We start from the raw sequence: 24657 nt of genomic DNA, 5'->3' as shown, positions 1-24657 counted from the left end.
TGATGACGCGCAGTTTCGCCGTGTGTTTGAAAAATGGCAGCTGTTAAAGTGTGCGAAGCGGAGAAGGTTTATATTATGCATGGAGTTCGAGTAAGTGAAATCAAACGTTTGAGTTTATTGATTTAACATTTATTTGACAGAATAATCTTGTAAAAAGCTGCATAAACTGTGTCAGATGCCATGGGTGATCTGTTTTGGGTTTTACCTCATACTCAATTCTGATTAAACGTACAGTATTCATGATTAACGTTATCCGAGATATGTGGAGACAATAGTAGTAATTTGAGTAAATTTTAGTCTGAAGCTTTTCTTTCTGTCGTTGAATGTATTTCACTGACCTAATTTGACAGCTCTTACATTAAATGTGTTGTAGGCTACAAGAAAACTAGACAAAGACCTGACAAAATAGGAGTATGGAATATATTTTATCCTATAATAATATATAAAGCACTTAACCACGTTTTGGTGACTGTCGCTTTAAATTTAAATGAGATTCTTTTCAAAAGAGGGTGGAGCTACAAATGCCTGTGTGTCAGCATAGTGGCGGATTCAAAACTCTAATGGCGGATAGTTGCTCCTCACTTAGGACTGTTTATGGTATTGAGGGAGAAATCATCAGTAGTGTGTGAGGCTTTCCCCAGGAGAATGTCAATCAAAGTGTTTCTGCAGACTGTTTTTATCAAGTGCGATTATAAAAAGTTGAAATAATCAATTTTTACCATTAGAGGCTGACTAAAACTGTGTTTAAACACCTTATAGGAATGATTTTTGCATAATATGTCCCCTTTACGCTTTAAAAACTTTTAAAAGTGATACATTTCTTTCAGGATGACCTGAGACTGGACGGACGAGGATGTGAGGACTACAGACACATGGAGATCGAGACAGATGTGGTGTCAAACACTGACGGATCTGCTAAAATAAGCCTTGTGAGATGAATTTTGGAGATTTAAGTGCTATGATAACATATCGTATGTCTTTTAGTGATGCGGTCTGTTGTGTGATGTGTTTGACAGGGTCACACGGATGTTCTCGTAGGAATCAAAGCAGAGATTGGTAAACCCAGACCAATGGTACCAACTGAAGGTTATTTGGAGTTTTTTGTGGACTGGTGAGTTTTTAAGATCATATTTATTAGTTCATCCTTTCTATATATATATATATATATATATATATATATATATATATATATATATATATATATATATATATATATATATGAAACATCCATCAAAAGCAATTAAGTATATTAGAACTTAAAGTGCAAACGTGCACAAAAAAGTGCAAGGTCAATAATTTATAATAATATAATTATTAATCACAAAGTAATCAAAATCGAAATTCAAATCCTATAATCGATCAAATTTTTCCAGGTCGATTTGCTTTTCAATTACTCCCCCTCCTGCGTATGGAGTCACGTGACCCCACTCATGTACAAGACATGTTGTAAAAATGTAGCTGCTGAACTGAAAAATGTTCAGCACTTTGCAGCCACTTCTGATCTCTGGTCAAGTAGGATGATGGACCCATTCTTGAGCCTTACTTTAAACTACATGCACTACGATGATTGGAAGCTGTGCCAACAGTTGTTCATGTTGATAAATAATCATAGATGGTAAATAGTGTGTGTTTCCTTCAGTTATTTTAAAATGAACTAATGCAACCTTTATTGAAAAATCTCTTACTTGTAATATGTGAGCATATTAACTGTTAACTTGTCAGCGAACTATAAGGGCAATAAAATAAAATCAATAAATAAAATAATTGTTCGTTGATCGAAATCAAGTTAAAATTAATCGAGATTTTGATTTTAAGCCAAATCGTGCAGCCCTATATAATCATTTTTAATAATATAAATATTTTTTATCTTGTAATTATAGTTTGCTAAAATTGCACCCTTAAACTTAAAAAAATTTTTTGATATTTGAAATTAAATAATTGTTAATTGGAAAAATAAGAAACATTTATATTGTTTTTTTTTTTTTTTTATTTCCCCAAAAAACATTTGTCATATTTATTTAGTTTAGCTTAAAACTAAAATAATGGATGAAAAAAATCTATTAAATAATGAATTTGTTAAATAAAATGTTAATAATAATATAATATAAAATTAATTAATTAATAATAATAAAAATCCACAGATTTATAATCTATTATTGTAGAATTTCATATTTTGTAAATTATATTAAAACCAAAAATAGTATTGTACTATTTTATATTTTTGTTTTTATTTTAGGGTAAGATTTGGTCATTTTTGTTATTTGTATATTTTTATTTGATAATTTAGTACACAATTTTTTCTGTTTAAATGTGCATATATGGTGGGAGATATCCATTCATTCATTCATTCATTCATTCATTTTCCTTGGGTTTAGTCCCTTATTTATCAGGGGTCGCCACAGTGGAATGAACCGACAGCTTATCCAGCATATGTTTTACACATGTGTTACACATATGTTATGCTGCGGATGCCCTTCCAGCAACAACCCAGTACTGGGAAACATCCATACACTCATTCACACTCATACACTACGGCCAATTTAGTTAACCTATTGCACATATCTTTTGACTGGGAGCTATCCAGTTCATTCTAATATGTATGAATGCAGATTAGCAGTGAATATTCACCAGTTTATTCATGCTTTTGACAGTACCTGTGTATGTATTTGTTTTTTTTGTAGCTCAGCAAACGCGACTCCTGAGTTTGAGGGCCGTGGAGGGGAGGAGCTGGGGGTGGAGCTCAGTAACACACTCTATAAAGTGTTCAACAACAGACACAGTTTAGACCTGAGATCCCTCTGCATCTGCCCAGGGGAAAACTGCTGGGTGCTGTATGTGGACGTGCTGGTGAGTGACACAAGAGGCCAATCACCACAGCATCTCTGGACATAAATGATGAGTTAGATGACAGGAAATATTGTGACTATATCTGCATGGTTATTTACAGTTGTTGCAGTGTGACGGAAACCTGTTCGATGCCATATCTATCGCAATAAAAGCTGCTCTGTTTAACACACGGTGAGTCTTTTCCTGGCAGTATCCAACCAGGAAATATAGAAATGCTAATATTTTGAATGTTTTTTTTTTGTTTCATTTTAATGTCATGTCAAAGTTTTAGATGTTTATTATGCATTTTGCACATCATATTTGTAGATTTTTTTTAGCCTGTTTTAAATTCGATTTTTGCTTTCAACTTCAGTAAATGTTTATTATGGTTTAAGGTTGGGTAATTTAATATCTCAAATTTATTGTCGTCTCTCAGTTTTCAAAAATGCTAAGGCAATATTTCGTTTCACCAAAACGTTGCTTTGTTTTAATGAGTATATTCTAAAAAAATAACAGTGTGCAGATCTATTTGTATTTTTTCATATATAATTTAAAATTTTGCGATATACAATAATAAAGATTTTAATCATCATATCTTCAAGTATTTAAAATTTATAGCATCCAATAATAATAATTTATATATATATATATATATATATATATATATATATATATATATATATATATATATATATATATATATATATATATATATATATATATATATATATATATATATATATACATATACATACAGGGCTTGACATTAACACCCACCAACCTGCCAAATGCAGGTAGATTTCAGCTTTGGTGGGTTAGACAGACACTCCCACTGGCTGGTTGAAAATATTTTTCAAATTGTCAGTGCTGGCACGTCACTAAAGATTAGAATTTTAGTTTATGACCTTTTGTCAATATGCGAAAAAGCCGATGAATAACAAATGAGAGGATCACTCGCACAGTGAGACAGGCTCTCCTCAATCACTGACAAGGGCTTTAGTGTACGCGCGAGTATTTAAGAGCTCCCGTGCCGTTTCCCCCCACAAAGCAACCGTGCCTGGAAACGAAACTAGTGCGATGCTCGTGCACCCACAGTCCTTCAAGGGTTCGAAATTCTTTGCAAGCAGCAGCAGTTGCGGCTTTTGCTTTTACTTTAAACAGCTTTCGCTTTAACGCTTTAATTCTTTGAACAGATTATTAATGGGCCTAACGTTAACCATGTGAGCATGATCGTCCTTTCATTATCGCACACAGAATGTTTTTCACCTGATTTCTTTTGCTTACAGTTATTTTTGTTAATGTGGTTTAATACACATCCTTTACAATAACATTGCTTTAATATGTTGCATGCATAGCCGAGTTAACTGGTGATATGGGAACAGACCCATGCATAGTTTTAGATACATGAGAATCTATATTTTTTAAAATGTCAGTTGTTGTTTTTAAGAACATTTTTGTTGAATAAAAATTGTATGTATACAGCAGTATTATGCTTGTTTTGACACATTGTTTAAACATTTGTGGCAAGGAAATAATTTGCTTTGTGTGGCCAGAGAAAAAAAATGGTAAATCCTTATAGTGTTGAGCCCAGAAAAGTCCTGTGAAACCTTTTTGAAAGCACAACCCATTTGCTCTTGCTCATTGAGCAAGCTCATACACAGAAAAGTGAAATGAACGAGGAGGCAAGTGGAAAAATATCAAAACTAAATCAAGTAATTTAGCATGCCGAAGTCAAATTTATGCATTTAAAATATATTTTCCCAACAACAAAATTGTGTCTAGTGAAAATGCCGGGTGGCTAGTAACGTTGGAAACTACTAGCCACAGTGGCTGGTGATCAAAAAAGTTCATGTCAAGCTCTGTATATACATATACACTGTGTTTCTAGTTATTTTGGCAATGTGAAAGCATTAAAAAACTCCCCTAACATTCTCTAACATGATTTGTGGATGTCTTTATGCAGTACTCCTGATTCAGAGAGTAATTAAAATTGACTCATTAAACTGTGCAAACCCTAAATGAGTATAGCTAAATTATCTTTCTCATTTCCGAAACAGAATACCTAAAGTGCACATCTCTGAGGATGAGGAGGGAGGGAAGGAGATCCAGCTGTCGGACGATCCATTCGACTGCATGCGGCTCAATGTGGAGAACGTGCCTTGTATCGTAACCCTCTGCAAAGTACAGCAACACCCCACTCTGTTCTTCTCATATTTAATGCATTAATATGGCTTTTCATATACAGTTGAAGTCAAAATTAGTCCCCCTCCGATGAACCTTTTTTCAAGTATTTCCCAAATGATGTTTAACAGAGCAAGAAAATTTTCACAGTATTTCCTATAATATTTTTTCTTCTGGAGAAAGTCTTATTTGTTTTAATTCGGCTAGAATGAAACCATTTTAAGGTCAACATTATTAGCCTCCTTTTGAAAAAATATACAGGAGGGCTAATAATTCAAGAGGGCTAGTAATTCAGGAGGGCTAATAATTCAGGAGGGCTAATAATTCAGGAGGGCTAGTAATTCAGCAGGGCTAATAATTCAAGAGGGCTAGTAATTCAGGAGGGCTAGTAATTCAGGAGGGCTAATAATTCAGGAGGGCTAGTAATTCAGCAGGGCTAATAATTCAGGAGGGCTAGTAATTCAGGAGGGCTAGTAATTCAGGAGGGCTAGTAATTCAGGAGGGCTAATAATTTAGGAGGGCTAGTAATTCAGGAGGGTTAGTAATTCAGGAGGGCTAGTTATTCAGGAGGGCTAATAATTCAGGAGGGCTAATAATTCAGGAGGGCTAGTAATTCAGGAGGGCTAATAATTCAGGAGGGCTAATAATTCAGGAGGGCTAGTAATTCAGGAGGGCTAGTAACTCAGGAGGGCTAGTAACTCAGGAGGGCTAGTAATTCAGGAGGGCTAGTAATTCAGGAGGGCTAGTAACTCAGGAGGGCTAGTAACTCAGGAGGGCTAGTAACTCAGGAGGGCTAGTAATTCAGGAGGGCTAGTAATTCAGGAGGGCTAATAATTCAGGAGGGCTAGTAATTCAGGAGGGCTAGTAATTCAGGAGGGCTAGTAACTCAGGAGGGCTAGTAATTCAGGAGGGCTAGTAATTCAGGAGGGCTAGTAATTCAGGAGGGCTAATAATTCAGGAGGGCTAGTAATTCAGGAGGGCTAGTAATTCAGGAGGGCTAATAATTCAGGAGGGCTAGTAATTCAGGAGGGCTAGTAATTCGAGAGGGCTATTGATTCAGGAGGGCTAATAATTCAGGAGGGCTAATAATTCAGGAGGGCTAATAATTCAGGAGGGCTAGTAATTCAGGAGGGCTATTAATTCAGGAGGGCTATTAATTCAGGAGGGCTATTAATTCAGGAGGGCTAATAATTCAGGAGGGCTAATAATTCAGGAGGGCTAATAATTCAGGAGGGCTAGTAATTCAGGAGGGCTAGTAATTCAGGAGGGCTAGTAATTCAGGAGGGCTAATAATTCAGGAGGGCTAGTAATTCAGGAGGGCTAATAATTCAGGAGGGCTAGTAATTCTGACTTCAACCGTATCAGATGTGTTATTGTTTTTGTGTTCGTCAGATCGGTCACAGGCACGTGGTGGACGCGACGCTCCAGGAAAAGGCCTGTTCTGTGGCGAGTCTCCTGATTGCGGTCACACACACGGGAATGGTGACCTGCGTCAGGAAGATGGGAGGAGGAAGTCTGGACCCGGAGAGCATCTTCGAAATGACTGAGGTCAGATGGGTTTTGACAATTGTTTTAAAAATAACTAGTAGGGGTGTGCGGTAGTTATCGTCTGTAAAAATATTGCAGTCACCAAAGTGCAGTTTTTAGTAGTACTGGACAAATTTATCGCGATTAATTGCATCCCAAATAAATATGATATAAGTGTGTGTGTTGTGTATATTTATTATATGCTTACATATATTTGAGAAGTTCATTTATATTTAGGTATATGAGACAAATTATATAAATATGTAACGCAATAGTTTTGTATGGGTTTTTTTTTGTCTGTATATGTGTGTATCACAAATACATAATAAATATATACACTCACTGGCCACTTTATTAGGTACACCTATCCAACTGCTCATTAACTCAAATCTGTAATCAGCCAAGCACATGGCAGCAACTCAATGCATTTAGGCATGTAGACATGGTCAAGACGATCTGCTGCAGTTCAAACTGAGCACCAGAATAGGGTAGGAAGGTGATTTAAGTGACTTTAACAGTCGCATGGTTGTTGGTGCCAGATGGGCTGGTCTGAGTATTTCAGAAGCTGCTGATCTACTGGGATTTTCACGCACAACCATCTCTAGGGTTTACAGAGAATGGTCTGAAAAAGAGAGAATATCCAGTGAGCGGCAGTTCTGTGGGCGCAAATGCCTTGTTGATGCCAGAGGAGAATGGCCAGACTGGTTCCAGCTGATAGAAAGGCAACAGTAACTCAAATAAGCACTCGTTACAACCGAGGTCTGCAGAAGAGCATCTCTGAGCGCACAACACGTCCAACCTTGAGGCAGATGGGCTACAGCAGTAGAAGACCACACCGGGCGCCACTCCTGTCAGCTAAGAACAGGAAACTGAGGCTACAATTCACACAGGCTCACCAAAACTGAACAAGAGAAGATTGGAGAAACGTTGCCTGGTCTGATGAGTCTCGATTTCTGCTGCAACATTCAGATGGTAGGGTCAGAATTTGATGTCAGCAATATGAAAGCATGGATCCATCCTGCCTTATTTCAACAGTTCAGACTGCTGGTGGTGGTGTAATGGTGTGGAGGATATTTCATGGCAATCTTTGGGTCCATTAGTACCAATTGAGCATCGTGTACACACCACAGCCTACCTGAGTATTGTTGCTGATCATGTCCAACCCTTTATGACCACAGTGGACCCATCCTCTGATGCTACTTCCAGCAGGATAACACACTTTTATTTTGGATGTAATTAATCACGATTAATCTTACCCAGCACTGGTTTTTAATCACCAAATTAGTAACATGTGTAGAGTTCAGAAGCATTGACGATTATGCTGGGTTCACAGCAAACACGGAATTTAATATTCATGCGTGTAAACTGAAACGGCAGTAGGCCGGCCAAACGAAAGTAGGTCAAACACGCAATTTTTCGACCACTTCTTGTTTGTTTAGTGATAAATTTCATTGGATGTAATTTTTATCCTAATTTCACTGTATTTTTGTTGTTAAATTACCCGTTTAATAAAGAAAATTGAATGAGAGTGAATAATGTGAAGTGCGTTCAAAAACGAAGCCCGCAACTTTACTTCCTCAGCCAAAAGGCCAGAACACGAGGTGAATTTCCAACAAATCATGTGGAATCAATAGCACGGGTGTCAACGGCTACAGATTGCCAACATTCTTCAAAACATCTTCTTTTGTGTTGAAATGAAGAAAGAAACCCACAGAGGCCTAAAACTGTGTGTGTCAGGGTTTGTAGAGTTAATCTGGCACCAATACACTGCTGGAGTTTCAATTATATTAGAGGATTTTCTCTAGTTTCGACTTTTATATTTGTAATATTCATCAGAACAAACAGTTGATGTGTGGAATTAGGCTATGACATAAATCCAGCTGTTTTTTCCTAATAAACTCAGTGATTTTTGGGTCGTCGTCGTCTGCTGTTTATATGGAGTTATGCTGTGTGTTTATTGTAGGCTGGTAAGCGAGTAGGAAAATCTCTTCATGCTCCTCTCATGGATCTGCTCCAGAAAGAAGAAAGTCTTGGAAAGAAACGACAGAAAGTAGGATTCCTTGGATAGCTTTCTGTTTTCTGTGCCTGTTTTTGTTTGTATCTGCTTGTTTTTTTTTTAAATAAATGAGTTCTGTTTCCAGTGACGCGTGTCATTTCTCACTTCATAACTTCAGCTAACGCAGACGGTTGCGTGAGCTTATATAATGCTGCTGTTTTCCCTCTTCATTTTTCCAGCTGTCGTCTGAAGATCAGCTCAGGCTGTTTTAAGCAGTGTATTTAAAGGGGCAGTTCACCCTAAAATGAACTCTTACTCTATTTACTCTCCCTCAAGTGGCTCTAAACATTTATTACTTGCATCTGTTGAACACAAAAGAAGATATTCTGGAGAAAGCTGAAAACCTGTAACCATTGACTTCCATAGGAGGAAAAACAAATACTATGGAAGTCAATGGTTACTAGTTTTTAGCTTTCTTTAAAGTATCTTCTTTTGTGTTCAAACAGGTTTAGAACAAGAAAAGTGCACTGTAAAAAGAGATTATTTACCTTACTTAACTTGAGTAAACCCATTGTTTTAGCAGCAAGTTGATTTTACTTAAAGTGAGTAAACCTGTTGTTACTTGTAACTGTTAAGTTGGTTTAACTTTCAATTATGCACAGTTCATTTACTTAAAAACAATTGAAAGGAACGCGTTTACTCACTTTTTTAAAGTAAAATCAACTCAGTGTTTTAAAATCAAGAGGTTTACTCACTTATTTTTAGTAAAGTTAATAATTTTTTACAGTGTGTTAGTAAATGGGTTATTTTTGGGTGAACTATCCCTTTAAAAGATGACTTTTGTGTTTAATATTAGTCCTTTTTAGGCTTTTTACATGTATCTTCAGTCTGAAATGTTATTGTTTGAGCACAAAATAAGTCCTGCATAACTATAAAGCATAAATAGTCTTCTTCCAGAAATGAACACGTCACAATATCCTGAATATGAATAACTCCTATCAAAAGGGTGCGGAGCCTCTTAAATTGATATTATTAGTGTTGTCACCTGTGTTTCACATATCTAATATACTGATACACATTCAATTACTCAATTACTTGAGTTTACTCAAGTTAAGTAAGGTAAATAATCTCTTTTTACAGTGCACTTTTCTTGTTCTAAACCTGTTTGAACACAAAAGAAGATACTTTGAAGAAAGCTAAAAACTAGTAACCATTGACTTCCATAGTATTTGTTTTTCCTACTACGGAAGTCAATGGTTACAGGTTTTCAGCTTTCTCCAGAAAATCTTCTTTTGTGTTCACCGACATAACCAACGTTACACTTTTATATAAAAGCTTTTATAAATCTGATCGTTTAGTTTAACAATCAACGTTTACTTTTTACATTGCGTGTCTTCATGTCTGTGTAGTCTGAAAAATATCCTATCAGGAGTTTAAACTGACAAAGCACATGTAGAGTTTTATTGTGACTCGAGTAAGCTAGACAAAAGCTTTAAAGGCTCCGCCCTCTTATGGAAAAGGGGTGGAGTGCCACAGCTCATTTGCATGTAAAGACACACACAGAGCTTATTTTTGCTTCAACACAATAATAAGCATTTTTAAATTATTTTTTATTATTATTATTTAGTTATTTTTTATTAATTAATTATTAACGAAACATACAAGCTGAAAAACTATTCACCTTATTCTCCGCGTAGGCTCCGGGCGCAGCCATTTGAATAATTTTGGCTCGAAACTTCCGGTCTCATTCACTTCCATTCATTTTTAAACGTTAAAAACAGCTCGTTTTGCTGCCTGGTGTTGCAAACTGATCTTTTCTTATTATATTATTCTACTTTGTCTATATAGTCATGCAAACACTTGTTTGTAGGGTAAGTAGTTTGACCGTTTTCTGCCGTTTATTATTCCTAGTCATTTCTCCCATAGACAGCTGAATCGGAAGTTCTAAAACAATCGCAAAAACGCCTCACTTCCGCATTGAAGAATACGGTCAATTTAACGAAATATATCAATTCAAATACCCTCCCCCCTCTCCTGTTGTCTCTTGAAACTGGGGTATCCAATGAATAGAAGTTAACATAAAAACAAAAACACAATACAGTATCAAATATCAATTAAATAAAGTTAGGCAAGCATTTTTAAATGATTTTTGAGGTAATTTTGAGCTGCAGCTTCACAATCTCCTGCGTCGCCTGCAATTTATAATACATCTTGTGAAAAAAGGCATTATAAGCCACTAGTAGCCATGAAACCAAAATAAATGATTCTTATTTCATTTTGGAATATCGTAGTCATTTGTTTTAGTTCTTTTTAATTAAATGAACTCCACCTTCCTCTTCATCAACATCTCTGATTGGTGTTTATTAGTATGAGGGTGGGATCAACCTGCCAATCACATATGATCCACCAATAGAAACCAATGAATTGACTCCAGTCCTGCATCCAGAAGCCTTTTTTTAAAACTCGCATGTAATTAAAACGTTCAGCTGTATTGAGTGTGATTTTTCAGTCCTCTTGTGGCTCTTCTTCTGCCACGTGTCGCCTGAGGAAGATCTGAGCGGTCAGACTCTCCACAGCTGCTGTCAGCCTGGATTTATTCCATCCCATAATAGCTTCACTGCTTCTTCCTGTGGCATCACGGATCCAAAACAAACAGCAGATAACAATATCATACACGAGAAGTATGCGCGATGGGAAACGTGTCCTGAGCAGACCTCAGCCTGCTCTGAGCAAAACTCAAACCTGCTGCTGTCTGAGTCAAACCAGCCCAAATGTCCGGTTTACTGGTGCAATCATGTCAAATCAACATGAAGATATTATATCTATATATTCTAGAAGATATTTAGAAGATGGATATATATATATATATATATATATATATATATGTTTATGTATATATATGTTTATGTATATATATGTGTTTATGTATATATATGTATATGTGTATATATATATATATATATATATATATATATATATATATATATATATATATATGTGTGTTTATGTATATATGTGTTTATGTATATATATGTTTATGTATATATATGTTTATGTATATATATGTATATGTGTATATATATATATATATATATATATATATATATATGTTTATGTATATATATATATATATGTATATATATATATATATATATATATATATATATATATATATATATATATATATATACATAAACATATATATATATATATATATATATATATATATATATATATATATATATATATATATATATATATATATATATATATATATATATATATATGTTTATGTATATATATATATGTATATATATATATATATATATATATATATATATATATATATATATATATATATATACATATACATATATATACCTAAACATATATATATATATATATATATATATATATATATATATATGTTTATGTATATATATATATGTTTATGTATATATATGTGTTTATGTATATATATGTATACGTGTATATATATATATATATATATATATATATATATATATATATATACATATATATATATATATATGTGTTTATGTATATATGTGTTTATGTATATATATGTTTATGTATATATATGTTTATGTATATATATGTATATGTGTATATATATATATATATATATATATATATATACACATATACATATATATACATATATATGTATATATATATATATATATGTTTATGTATATATATATGTTTATGTATATATATATGTATATATATATATATATATATATATATATATATATATATATATATATATATATATATATATATATATATATATATATATACATAAACATATATATATATATATATATATATATATATATATATATATATATATATATATATGTTTATGTATATATATGTATATGTATATGTATATATATATATATATATATGTTTATGTATATATATATATATATATATATGTTTATGTATATATATATGTATATGTATATATATATATATATATATATATATATATATATATATGTATATATATATATATATATATATATGTATATATATATGTATATATATATGTATTATATGTATATATATATATATATATATATATATATATATATATATATATATATATATATATATATATAGATAGATAGATATGTATAAATATATATATATATATATATATATATATATATATATATATATATATATATATATAGGTAAACATCACAACATTTTTGATGGACCTTGTAAAAGAGTTATTTAGCTTTTTAACGGAGCAACTGTACATGAAAAATTAAATAAAAACCAGTCAATAACAGTATATTGTGATTCACAAGTGTTTCCCGTTTATTTATGGCTGTGAATTGCATCACGGGACCCTGATCTCTGCTCTGTCGACTTTTAATGTTGAAAATTCAACAGTTTAAAGTAACCTTTACAGACAGTGTTGCAGTTTGAAATAATATAACGTATACGAAATAATATAGAGGAAAAGTATGGAAAATAACATGCATTGGTTTTTGTAGCGTAATTTACAACACCCCCCACCAATGTTGATGCACGGTTAGGCGTTTTGAGGCATGTCAAATATTTCAGCTGTGCCATGGTGCAAATAAACTAAGCACTAACGTTTTTCAGAAGCAATTAGATTGACATCCTCCGTTTAACTAAGGTTGAATGCGGTTTAGCAAAGGATTTCCACCATTTCCACCTGGGGATACTCTTCCCGAGGCCCTCAGACTATGCAGAGTCACTGATTCGATCCAAGACCAACGACGAGATGATCCCAAGGTTTCCATATCCTGGACCAGGCCGAATCCTGAGCAGCTACTGTGGTGGTCATGGAGGAGTGGAGAACATGAGACTGATTCCTGTGACGCGCCAGAGACAGACGAGTCTTCGCTGAGGCCAGCTTCCAGCCTCCGCCACTGAGACTGCAGCTCTGCACAAGACGTTTGGCCAGCGGAGAAATTAAAATGATCATGCCCAACTGAGTCTGGTTTCTCTCAAGGGTTTTTTTCTTCACTTCTGCCATTAGTGAAGTTTTTTTTCCCTCTCCGCTGTCGCCACTGGCTTGCATGGTTTGGGATCTGTAGAGCTGCGCATCGTTGGATTTGCCCTTCAGTATTTGGACTCTCAGTAGTGATTATTAAACCACACTGAACTGAGCTCAACTGAACTGAACTTAAACACTACAAACTGAACTACACTGTTCCTATTTACTGTGACCTTTTATGTGAAGCTGCTTTGACACAATCTACATTGTATAAGCGCTATACAAATAAAGGTGAATTGAAATGAATTGATTTACGTTGAAAGGGTTTACGTTTTTACACCATAAAAAAATATCAACAAGTGTGCTGATCAGCACAAAGTTCATTCGTATAATACTGTAAGTGTTTTAACTAAAACATATTTCTTAATGTAGAGACGCAAGTCGGAGGCTCACCTTGCATAACAACACACACACACACACACACACACACACATAAGATGGAAACAAAAATCTATAAAAAAGAAAGAATACACTTAACCACAGACGTGAATCACTCTTCCTCATGCCTTGACCGTTGAATATCCCATAATGAAGATTTAAAGTTTACAGCAGTATCCTGTATCCTTAAACTGTCACGTGACCGCAGAAATCACACATTTTACAGTAAAATGCTGTATTATTAGAACAGTCAGCTGCTGTAAAATATGCTGTAATTCTTACAGCCATTTGTTACAGGTTATACTTACACTTTTTAGACAAAAATAGATTGGAATTCAGTGACAACTTAAAATATTTGTTTACCTAAATTCTTAAAAGAAAAAAATATATATAAAAAATATTCAGGATCTGTGGAGCTGCGCATCGATGGATTTGCTCCTCAGTGTTTGGACTTTCAGCAGTGAAAATTAAACAACACTGAATTGAACTAAACTGAAATTCAACTCCGAAAACTGACACAGTTTCAATTTACTATAGTCTTCTATGTTAAGCTGCTTTGACACAATCTACATTGTAAAAGTGCTATAAAAATAAACATGAATATAAATATATATTCAAAATGTAAACAAGGGAAAAAAATGCTATTTAAAAAAAAAAAACACATTACAAGTAACGTGAGTTACGTAATAATACTACTACTTTTTAAAGTAACGAGTAAAGTAACGCATTACTTTTCAAAATACAGTAATAATATTTGAGTTACATTTTTGAAAACATTACTTTTTAGACTAATTAATTCGCTTTTAAAAAAATAAAATGCTGAATTAAAATTATAGTCACAATGTCGGCGCCAATAGCCTTGTGGTTATGGCACCTAGGTGTTCACGGTGACCCGAGTTCGATTCCTGGCTTGAGGTCCTTTGCCGACCTTTCCTCTATCTCTGCCCCCAATACTTTCCTGTCTCTAAATCTCCACTGTCCTATTAAAATAAAGGTGAAAACCCCTAAAAAATTATTTAAAAATAAAAAATTATCGTCACAATGAATCACGCAGTCAATGAGAGAATGTGTTCATTATTCTGAACTCATCGAAGAAAAGGAAAAGAGGATTATAGTATCAATGGGCAGTGGTTTTACTTCAGACAAATAGTGCAAAAGTAGCAAACACACTGCTTTAAACTTTCATTAATCTTTATATACCGCATGTAGAGCTCTGGGGTCAGGAATATCTCAGATAATATTATCCTAAAATATATTTTAATGTGTTTTTTTTAAGGTAAATGGAGGTTTAGGTTATACAGTGCGTTGATAATTGCAGCGCTCCTCTATTAAAAAAAAAGAATGAAGAAAACAAAACAAGTTCTGAAAGAGATCAAGCCTCAGCCAGATGATAAAAAGTGACGCAAAAGTACCGTAATGCATTACTTACCAACTAGTTACTTTGGGGAGTAACTTAATATTGTAATGCATTACTTCCTAAAGTAACTTTCCCCATCACTGTATATACAAAGTAGTGCTTTTATTTTTTTCCACAGGTTTGCCCTATTATTCTAACTATTATATTATATTATATTATATTATATTATATTATATTATATTATATTATATTATATTATATTATATTATATTATATTATATTATATTATATTATATTTTAATAATTATATTATATTATATTTTAATAATTATATTATATTATATTTTATTATATTATATTATATTTTAATAATTATATTATATTATATTTTATTATATTATATTATATTTTAATAATTATATTATATTATATTTTAATAATTATATTATATTATATTATATTTTAATAATTATATTATATTATATTTTATATTATTTTATATTATTTTATACCATATATTATATTATATTATATTATATTTTAATAATTATATTATATTATATTACATATTAATCTGATCTTTTAATTTCAGTTAAACTACAGAATCCACATCAATCTGTGCGGGAAATAAACCTCAAGGTCTAACTTCATGTAACACTTAAAGCAGAGAGCTGGCGTGCATTTGTGTGTGTGTGTGTGTGTGTGTGTGTGTGTGTGTGCACTGCAAAAAAAAGCTTTTCTTTCTTAGATTCTTTGTCTAGTTTCTCATTCAAATATCTAAACATTTCTTAACCAAGTAGTATTTTCTATACAAGCAAAAATTTGTCTTGTTTTTAGAAATAATATGCCAAAAATAAGTGAGTTTTTCCTTCAAACAATCAAATTATTCTGCCAATGAAGTAAGCAACATAGTCTTATGTCAAAAGGAAAAGCAAGATTGTTTTGCTGACCCCATTGGCAGAATAATTTGATTGTTTCAAGGTAAAACTCACTTATTTTTGACATTTTATTTCTATAAACAAAAGATATTCATTGCTTGTCCAGAAAATGCTTCTTGATTTAAGAATTTTGAGATATTTGGACTAGAAACAAGACAAAAAGTTAAAGTGAGAAGGTATTTTTGCAGTGTGTGTGCGTGCTCATGAGGGCGTCACTCCTGATCTCTCTCTCTCAGTCTCTTCTCTTCACAGCAGTGCGTTTGTTCAGTGATCTTCCAGAGCTCCATCATGACACTCAGAGACGGACGTTTTCTGCTGCCGCTGCTGCTGCTCACGCTCTTCACACACTCCTCAATCCAGCAGCAAATCACCAGCAGGAAGAAGACACCCAACAAAAAAGGTAAACCATCACCATCCTTTCTGCTCGAGACGCTGAGGGAGTTCAGAGAGCATCAGAAGTGTCTGTTTGGTGAAAATTGAACTCATTTGTAAACGTTGATTGAACTTAATTTGAAGCTACATCATGTTAAAGAGAAATACATTTCCATCATCATTTACTGGTCATTTAGTGGGTAGCACTGTCGCCTCACAGCAAGAAGGTCGCTGGTTCAAGTCCCAGCTGGATCAGTTGGCATTTCTGTGTGGAGTTTGCATGTTCTCCCCGTGTTGGCGTGGGTTTCCTCCGGGTGCTCCGGTTTCACCCACAGTCCAAACACATGCGCTATAGGGGAAATGATTAACTAAATTAGCCATAGTTTATGAGTGTGTGTGTGTGTGTGTGAATGAGTGTGTATGGATGTTTCCCAGTACTGGGTTGCAACTGGAGGGGCATCCCCTGTGTAAAACATATGCTGGATAAGTTGGCGGTTCATTCCGCTGTGGCAACCCCCGATGAATTGAGACTAAGCTGAAGGAAAATGAATGAATAAACAAATTTAGGAAGTGTAAATGATGACAGAATGTTCGTTTTTAAGTGAGCTGTCCCTTTAATAGTGTGAAAAATGCTTGATTTAATGCAGAATGTAAGTGAGGATGTCTGTTGTGTGATTGGTCAGACTCAGAGTCTCGAGTCAGCGCTGCATTAGAGGATCTTCAGCAGCAGATCAGTGATATCGTGGAGGAGCTCAACCTTCTGAAGGAGCAGCAGGCTCTGCAGACTGGTGAGACTGTAAACCTCATATAATTTACATTTGAGGGAGTAGAAACTTATCAAAATACTTAGGGCTTATTCTCACCGGATGCGTCTTTGCTTCAAATCGTTGCCTCACATTCTTAGAAATAAAAAAACAAAAAAAACAGCACAGCATAAGGGGCTGTTCACTCACAATGGGTTATTCCTCTTCAGTGCACTACTTTTGTATTGTTACAATGTAAACATGTGCTTGACGGATGTGTGTGTTTCACGTCTTTTGAAGCGCCAGTTTATTTAGATGTCATGTCAAGATGAAACACTTCAACTTTCACAGGCAGTGCCGCTCATCACTGTCAGTTCCACAGCAGTCACAACAGCTCGGAGGTGGGGGAACTATTGCAAGTTTCCGTTAACAGGCGCTCTGTGGCTGTGTCCGAATACCTAAATCATTCCGAACCATTGCCAAAGACTCTAGAATACACAAGGCGTGTCACTCGTGTAAATTTGAATAGGGAAAAGTGTAATGGTCAATATGGTGAATGAAGCCCCGCCTTCTAGTACAGGACTTAAAGCATGAGGGTATCTGAAACAGAAACTTGCATTGGTTGCCCCGCCTCTGAGCTCTTCTGATTGGTCCATTGCTGTGGAACTGACAGTGATGAGCAGCACTGCATGTGAAAGGTGAAGTTCTTTCAACTTGACATGACATCTAAAAAACAACAACACAAGCGTACCAGTCACACACGTCCATCAAGCGTGAAAAAACAATGCAAAAGTAGCACATTAAAAAAAGTAGACATGGTACTGTGACAGTTGGATTTAGGGTAGAGGTGAAGTGTAGGCAATCGTCAACTACGTAGTGGACCTTGTACCGCCCACTAAGGTGGCGCCAATGGTACTGTGACAGTTGGGTTTAGGGTAGGGGGAGGTGTAGGCAATCGTCAACTATGTAGTGGACCTTGTACCAGCCACTAAGGTAGCGCCCATGGTACTGTGACGGTTGGGTTTAGGGTAGGGGGAGGTGTAGGCGATCGTCAACTACGTAGTGAACCTTGTACCGCCCACTAAGGTAGCGGCAATGGTACTGTGACGGTTGGGTTTAGGGTAGGGGGAGGTGTAGGCGATCGTCAACTACGTAGTGGACCTTGTACCGCCCACTAAGGTGGCGTCAATGGTACTGTGACAGTTGGGTTTAGGGTAGGGGGAGGTGTAGGCAATCGTCAACTACGTAGTGGACCTTGTACCGCCCACTAAGGTAGCGGCAATGGTACTGTGACGGTTGGGTTTAGGGTAGGGGGAGGTGTAGGTGATCGTCAACTACGTAGTGGACCTTGTACCGCCCACTAAGGTGGCGTCACTGGTACTGTGACAGTTGGGTTTAGGGTAGGGGGAGGTGTAGGCAATCGTCAACTATGTAGTGGACCTTGTGCCGCCCACTAAGGTAGCGCCCATGGTACTGTGACGGTTGGGTTTAGGGTAGGGGGAGGTGTCGGCAATCGTCAACTACATAGTAGACCTTGTACCGACCTCTAAGGTAGCGCCAATGGTACTGTGACGGTTGGGTTTAGGGTAGGAGGGGGTGTAGGCAATCGTCAACTATGTAGTGGACCTTGTTCCGCCCATGGTACTGTGTCGATTGGATTTAGGGTAGAGAAAGGTGTAGATGATGGTAGTGGACCTTGTACTGCCCACTAAGGTAGTGCCCATGGTACTGTGACGGTTGGGTTTAGGGTAGGGGGAGGTGTCGGCAATCGTCAACTACATAGTGGACCTTGTACCGACCACTAAGGTAGCGCCAATGGTACTGTGACGGTTGGGTTTAGGGTAGGAGGGGGTGTAGGCGATCGTCAACTATGTAGTGGACCTTGTACCGCCCATGGTACTGTGAAGATTGGATTTAGGGTAGAGAAAGGTGTAGATGATGGTAGTGGACCTTGTACTGCCCACTAAAGTAGTGCCCATGGTACTGTGACGGTTGGGTTTAGGGTAGGGGGAGGTGTAGGTGATCGTCAACTATGTAGTGGACCTTGTACCGCCCACTAAGGTAGCACCCATTGTACTGTGACGGTTGGGTTTAGGGTAGGGGGAGGTGTAGGTGATCGTCAACTATGTAGTGGACCTTGTACCGCCCACTAAGGTAGTGCCCATGGTACTGTGACGATTGGGTTTAGGGTAGGGGGAGATGTGGGTGATGGTAGTGAACCTTGTATCGCCCACTAAGGTAGCGCCCATGCTACTGTGATGGTTGGGTTTAGAGTAGGGGGAGGTGTAGGCGATTGTCAACTACGTAGTGGACCTGGTCAACTGCGGGCTGCAGCGAGGATTGTCTCGAAAAAACGCGTAAAATGCGGCGCTCCCATAACAACAGAAAACAAATGCTCAACTTGAGAAAAAAACGCTTCTGTGGACAAATGTAAATGCAGTAATATAATTTTTGTTTATTTTAAAAGAACAACAAACCGCTGTTTTACATTATAACATGAGCCATTTAAAAGTTACAATGTTTTATTGTTTCATTCTCCTCCAGTCTGTCTGAAGGGCACGAAGATCCACGGCAAGTGTTTTCTGGCGGACTCCATGAAGAAGCGCTACCACACAGCCAATGAAGACTGCATCGCTAAAGGAGGAATCCTGGCCACTCCGCTCAGCTCCGACCAAAACACACAGCTCTACGAATATGTGCGACAGAGCATTTCAGCGAACGACGAAATCTGGCTGGGTGTAAACGACATGCAGACCGAGGGCTTGTGGAGCGACCAGACCGGCTCAGCCATCAGATACAAGAACTGGAAGCTCCCGCAACCCGACGGCGGCAGCGCGCAAAACTGCGCCGTGCTCACATCTGGTGGAAAGTGGCTAGACGAGAGCTGTCGCGAGGAGCGCGCGTCCGTCTGCGAATTCAACATTGTCTGAAATCCTCATCGATTCATCTCAGCGCTCCTTTCTATTTCTCAATCCTGCTTGCATTGCGTTTGCTTCATAATTGTATATTTTTCTGACCCATTGTCAGTTCACTCCACAAAAACATTCAGATACAAAAGCAGATCTACAATCAAAGATCTAACACTGTAATTAAGAGCATTATTGGACAGTCTCCATTAAGACGAGGCCAAAACACAAACAAAACAAACAACATAAATCAGAACAGGGTGTTTTACAGATCGCTCCAGGCACCTGATGGAAACAATGATGATTTCAGATCGCTAGCTTTGTTTACTTGTTTATTTTCTAACAAACTAATGTCTAGCCTGATATAGCCTGAACATATATCATTTCATCTCAATAAATAGGTTTGAAAAAATGAGCTTGTGAGATTTCATTTCACACAATTTTGCAGATTTACATAAAACTCACAGCTATTACACACACATACAGTAGTCAGCGTAATTGAGTCTGCCCCATTTTGAAAATGAATGTTTTCTCCATTTCTCACTGAATATAGGCAATGTATTTTGGTGAATTTAAACAAAACCGATTTATTAAACAGATATATTTATTAAAATCATATTTTAGTCAGGCGACACAGTGGCGCAGTAGGTAGTGCTATCGCCTCACAGCAAGAAGGTCGCTGGTTTGAGCCTTGGCTGGGTCAGTTGGCGTTTTTGTGTGGAGTTTGCATGTTCTCCCTGTGTTCGTGTGGGTTTCCCCCACAGCCTAAAGACATGCAGTACAGGTGAATTGGGTAAGCTTAATTGTCCGTAGTGTATGTGTGTGAATGAGTGTGTATGGATGCTTCCCAGAGATAGGTTGCAGCTGGAAGGGCATCCGTTGCGTAAAACATATGCTGGATAAGTTGGCGGTTCATTCCGCTGAGGCGACCTATAAATATATACATTAGTTATACATATATATATATATATATATATGAATATTTTAGTCACCAAACATGTTTAGAAAATTGAAATAATACAATTAAATTCAAGCAAAATATTGCAAAAAATAAAACCTACAAAATTTTGACAAAATTGTTCAATTTTTTGCTTCTCTTGATTTTTCCTCTTTTTAAATTTGCGTTAAATATTTTTCTATAATATATAAATGTGGGTGTACTAGTTTTTGGACTGTTATCGTACATTATTTTGTTAGATAAGCTCCAGATTTGGCTTCAGTACTGACTAATCTAATGTATATGCAGAAATATAATGTTGTATAGCTTCCTATTAAAAATATTAATTCAAAAGATAGATTTGTGAGAGATGTACTTATGTATGCTGAGCTCTGTGTGTGTGTTTGTATGTATGTATGTATGTATATATATATATATATATATATATATATATATATATATATATATATATATATATATAGCTTTCACCTACAACCGAGCCTCTAATTGTCAGTTTAATTTCACATTTTTAATAGGTTTGCACAATATGGGCTGATAAGTATCACTGAATAAGACATATATATCACAGATAAACATCATTTGAGAGCCCAGAATTTTTAATTGCACCCTCATTAGTTATATATATATATTTTTGGTGTCATCTAACACTGTAAAACTTATAAAATGTTCATTTTCGCAAACCTGAAACTTATTTTTTATTGACATTTACTTTCAAATTTAGTCTTTAAATGCATCATGATATTTATATTGTTTAGAAAACATCATACTTTAATCTCAAACATATATTAGTTGTCAGGCATGACAGCTTATGAATATCAGACAACTTTTACACTCCCTGACAAAAGTCTTGTCGCCTATCCAAGCTTTAGGAACAGCATATAATAACTTGACTTCTAGTTGATCATTTGGTATCAGTAAAGTCTGACTTTGCTTATACTAAAGTCTCGTCACTGAACAGAAATAATGTCCAGTATAGAATATAAAGTCATGGTGCAGTGGAAACAGAATGAATATTGTGTCTGACTCCATCATGAGCTTGGAGGACTGCATCCATACATTTCTGCAATGACTCAAATCACTGATTAATAAAGTCATCTGGAATGGCAAAGAAAGTGTTCTTGCAGGACTCCCAGAGTTCATCAAGAGTCTTTGGATTCATTTTCAATGCCTCCTCCTCCATCTTACCCCAGACATGCTTAATAATGTTCATGTCTGGTGACTGGGCTGGCCAATCCTGGAGCACCTTGACCTTCTTTGCTTTCAGGAGTTTTGATGTGGAGGCTGAAGTATGAGAAGGAGCGCTATCCTGCTGAAGAATTTGCCCTCTCCTGTGGTTTGTAATGTAATGGGCAGCACAAATGTCTTGATACCTCAGGCTGTTGATGTTGATCGTCCACTCTGCAGATCTTTCGCACGCCCCCATACTGAATGTAACCCCAAACCATGATTTTTTCTTCACCAAACTTGACTGATATCTGTGAGAATCTCTGCTCCATGCTGTTTCCAGTAGGTCTTCTTCAGTATTCGTGATGATTGGGATGCAGTTCAACAGATGATTCATCAGAAAAATCTACCTTCTGCCACTTTTCCAAATGATCAACTAGAAGTCAAGTTATAGGTAGTGTATGTCAAGTGCATCTGAAGGGACGTGAACTCAACACAACTCTGTGGTATAGATTGATACAAAGTGTATGTGTGACTCTGTCCGGTGTGTATTTAATCCTCATAATATATTCCAAACACAGAGGAACATCTATTAAAATACCTGAGAATTTATTTTAGGAATGCACGACGTAAACAAACACATACGAAGCCTGGAGGAAAATCAATCAAGACATAACAAAATTTAAAATAAACATTCAATAAAGAAAGTCACGTTTTCCAGAAACCGATCCGGCTCTCACAAAACAAGAGTGTTCATTCAGGCTAAAACGCGATAAAAATCGTTAAAACCAAACTATACATGCAGTACACACATACGACCACTAGAGCGGCGATAGAGAGAGTGTCCAATCTGCATTAGTTTTACATAAAGAATTGTATTGAATAAATCACATGGCTTCCTCGTACTCCGGCTCATGATAAGAATCCGAGTCCGAATCCATCTGCGGCCGAAGTTTGCATTCATCAGACGACAAACGAATTGGGTTTATATCTCCAGCAGTCTTAAAAGTGTTGAGCTCATTATCCACCATCCTGCGATCCTCGAATCCCAGACTCCCCTGCGAGATGAGCGGCGAACGAGGCCTGGGAAGATTGAAGGTGTTCGGGGCAGGAAGGAACGGCTGAAACACGTCTTTATCTCTTCCTCTATCCAGTGAATACTCATCAGGCAGATCCCGATCCGTCGGGATGGAGTCGATGGGTCCTAGGAATGGGCGGTAGGTGTCCACTTGATGGCCGTTGGTCCAGGTACCATTATTACTGTCTGCGGGACGGTTCGTGTCCAGGTGTCGGTTGTATGGTGTTTCATCAATAGAGGCGTAGACGTGAGATTCGTTGTCCGCTCTGGATTTCGGGAAAGTTGCATTGCCAGGCAGGACTGGTTTGCCTTTGGGCATGTAAATGGAGGATCTGTTGCCGCTGGGTTTGTTTTTCCTTCAAAAAGGGATATAAACAAATTGTAAAGTATTTAGGGTACGTGTTTTAGTTCTAGATTGATTTTTGTACAATGAAAAGTTTTGAAAACGACTCACAATTTATCAAGCGGCATGTTCAGAATAGCATAATGCCACGTATTTTCAATAAATCATAGCCACAGCTTATAGGACACACATATCAAGTAGAATAATGGAAAATATTTACTTTAAACATGTTTTCATGAATATATTGTAAACACTTTTGGTTAATCCCATGTATAAATCCGATACATGGAAAATATGCAAATGATATGAAATACAAGTTCACATTGGATCCTATATGAAAGATACAGCTGAAGTCAGAATTATTCGCCATAAAGTCATAAATAATTTTTTCTGTTTTAAATATTTACCAAATGATGTTTAACAGCAAGGAAATTTTCACAGTATGTCTGAGAATATTTTTTCTTCTGGAGAAAGTCTTATTTGTTTTATTTCGGCTTGAATAAAAGCAGTTTTAAATGTTTTATGAACCATTTTAAGGGCAAAATTATTAGCCCCTTTAATCTAATTTTTTCGATAGTCTACAGCAGTGTTTCCCAACCCTGTTCCTGGAGGCACACCAACAGTACATATTTTGGATGTCTCCGTTATCTGACCCATTAACTTCAGGTTTTGGAGTCTCTTCTGATGTTATGATAAGATGATTCAGGTGTGTTTGATTAGGGAGAGATTAAAAATGTGGACTGTTGGTGTGCCTTCAGGAACAGGGTTGGGAAACTCTGGTCTACAGAACAAACCTTCATTATATAATAACTTGCCTAATTACTC

General features: G+C 36.0%; 3 protein-coding genes across 3 annotated transcripts in view; 2 read left to right on the top strand and 1 right to left on the bottom strand.

Annotated features, from left to right (window-relative positions):
- Position 1: 1 nt before the first annotated feature.
- On the top strand, positions 2 to 8678 carry exosc7 (exosome component 7). The gene is made up of 8 exons (XM_056479809.1): positions 2 to 90; positions 828 to 929; positions 1017 to 1111; positions 2682 to 2847; positions 2948 to 3018; positions 4884 to 5007; positions 6400 to 6555; positions 8498 to 8678. The coding sequence occupies exons 1-8, from the start codon at positions 34 to 36 to the stop codon at positions 8600 to 8602; spliced, it is 876 nt and encodes a 291-aa protein (XP_056335784.1). The 5' UTR covers positions 2 to 33; the 3' UTR covers positions 8603 to 8678.
- Positions 8679 to 16487: 7809 nt separating this feature from the next.
- clec3bb (C-type lectin domain family 3, member Bb) lies at positions 16488 to 20714 on the top strand. Its single transcript, XM_056479629.1, has 3 exons — positions 16488 to 16668; positions 17324 to 17428; positions 19928 to 20714. The coding sequence occupies exons 1-3, from the start codon at positions 16557 to 16559 to the stop codon at positions 20311 to 20313; spliced, it is 603 nt and encodes a 200-aa protein (XP_056335604.1). The 5' UTR covers positions 16488 to 16556; the 3' UTR covers positions 20314 to 20714.
- A 2349-nt stretch (positions 20715 to 23063) lies between these two features.
- The window catches only part of cdcp1b (CUB domain containing protein 1b), a 20103-nt gene continuing 18509 nt past the window's right edge, over positions 23064 to 24657 (bottom strand). Inside the window, exon 9 of the mRNA XM_056479546.1 lies at positions 23064 to 23845. Coding sequence (XP_056335521.1) covers positions 23299 to 23845 — 547 coding nt within the window. The 3' untranslated portion in view covers positions 23064 to 23298. The remainder of the gene's footprint in view (positions 23846 to 24657) is intronic.

This window comes from Danio aesculapii, chromosome 19 (assembly GCF_903798145.1).
Source record: "Danio aesculapii chromosome 19, fDanAes4.1, whole genome shotgun sequence".
NCBI lineage: Eukaryota > Metazoa > Chordata > Actinopteri > Cypriniformes > Danionidae > Danio > Danio aesculapii.
This window is presented reverse-complemented; position numbering and strand designations above follow the sequence as displayed.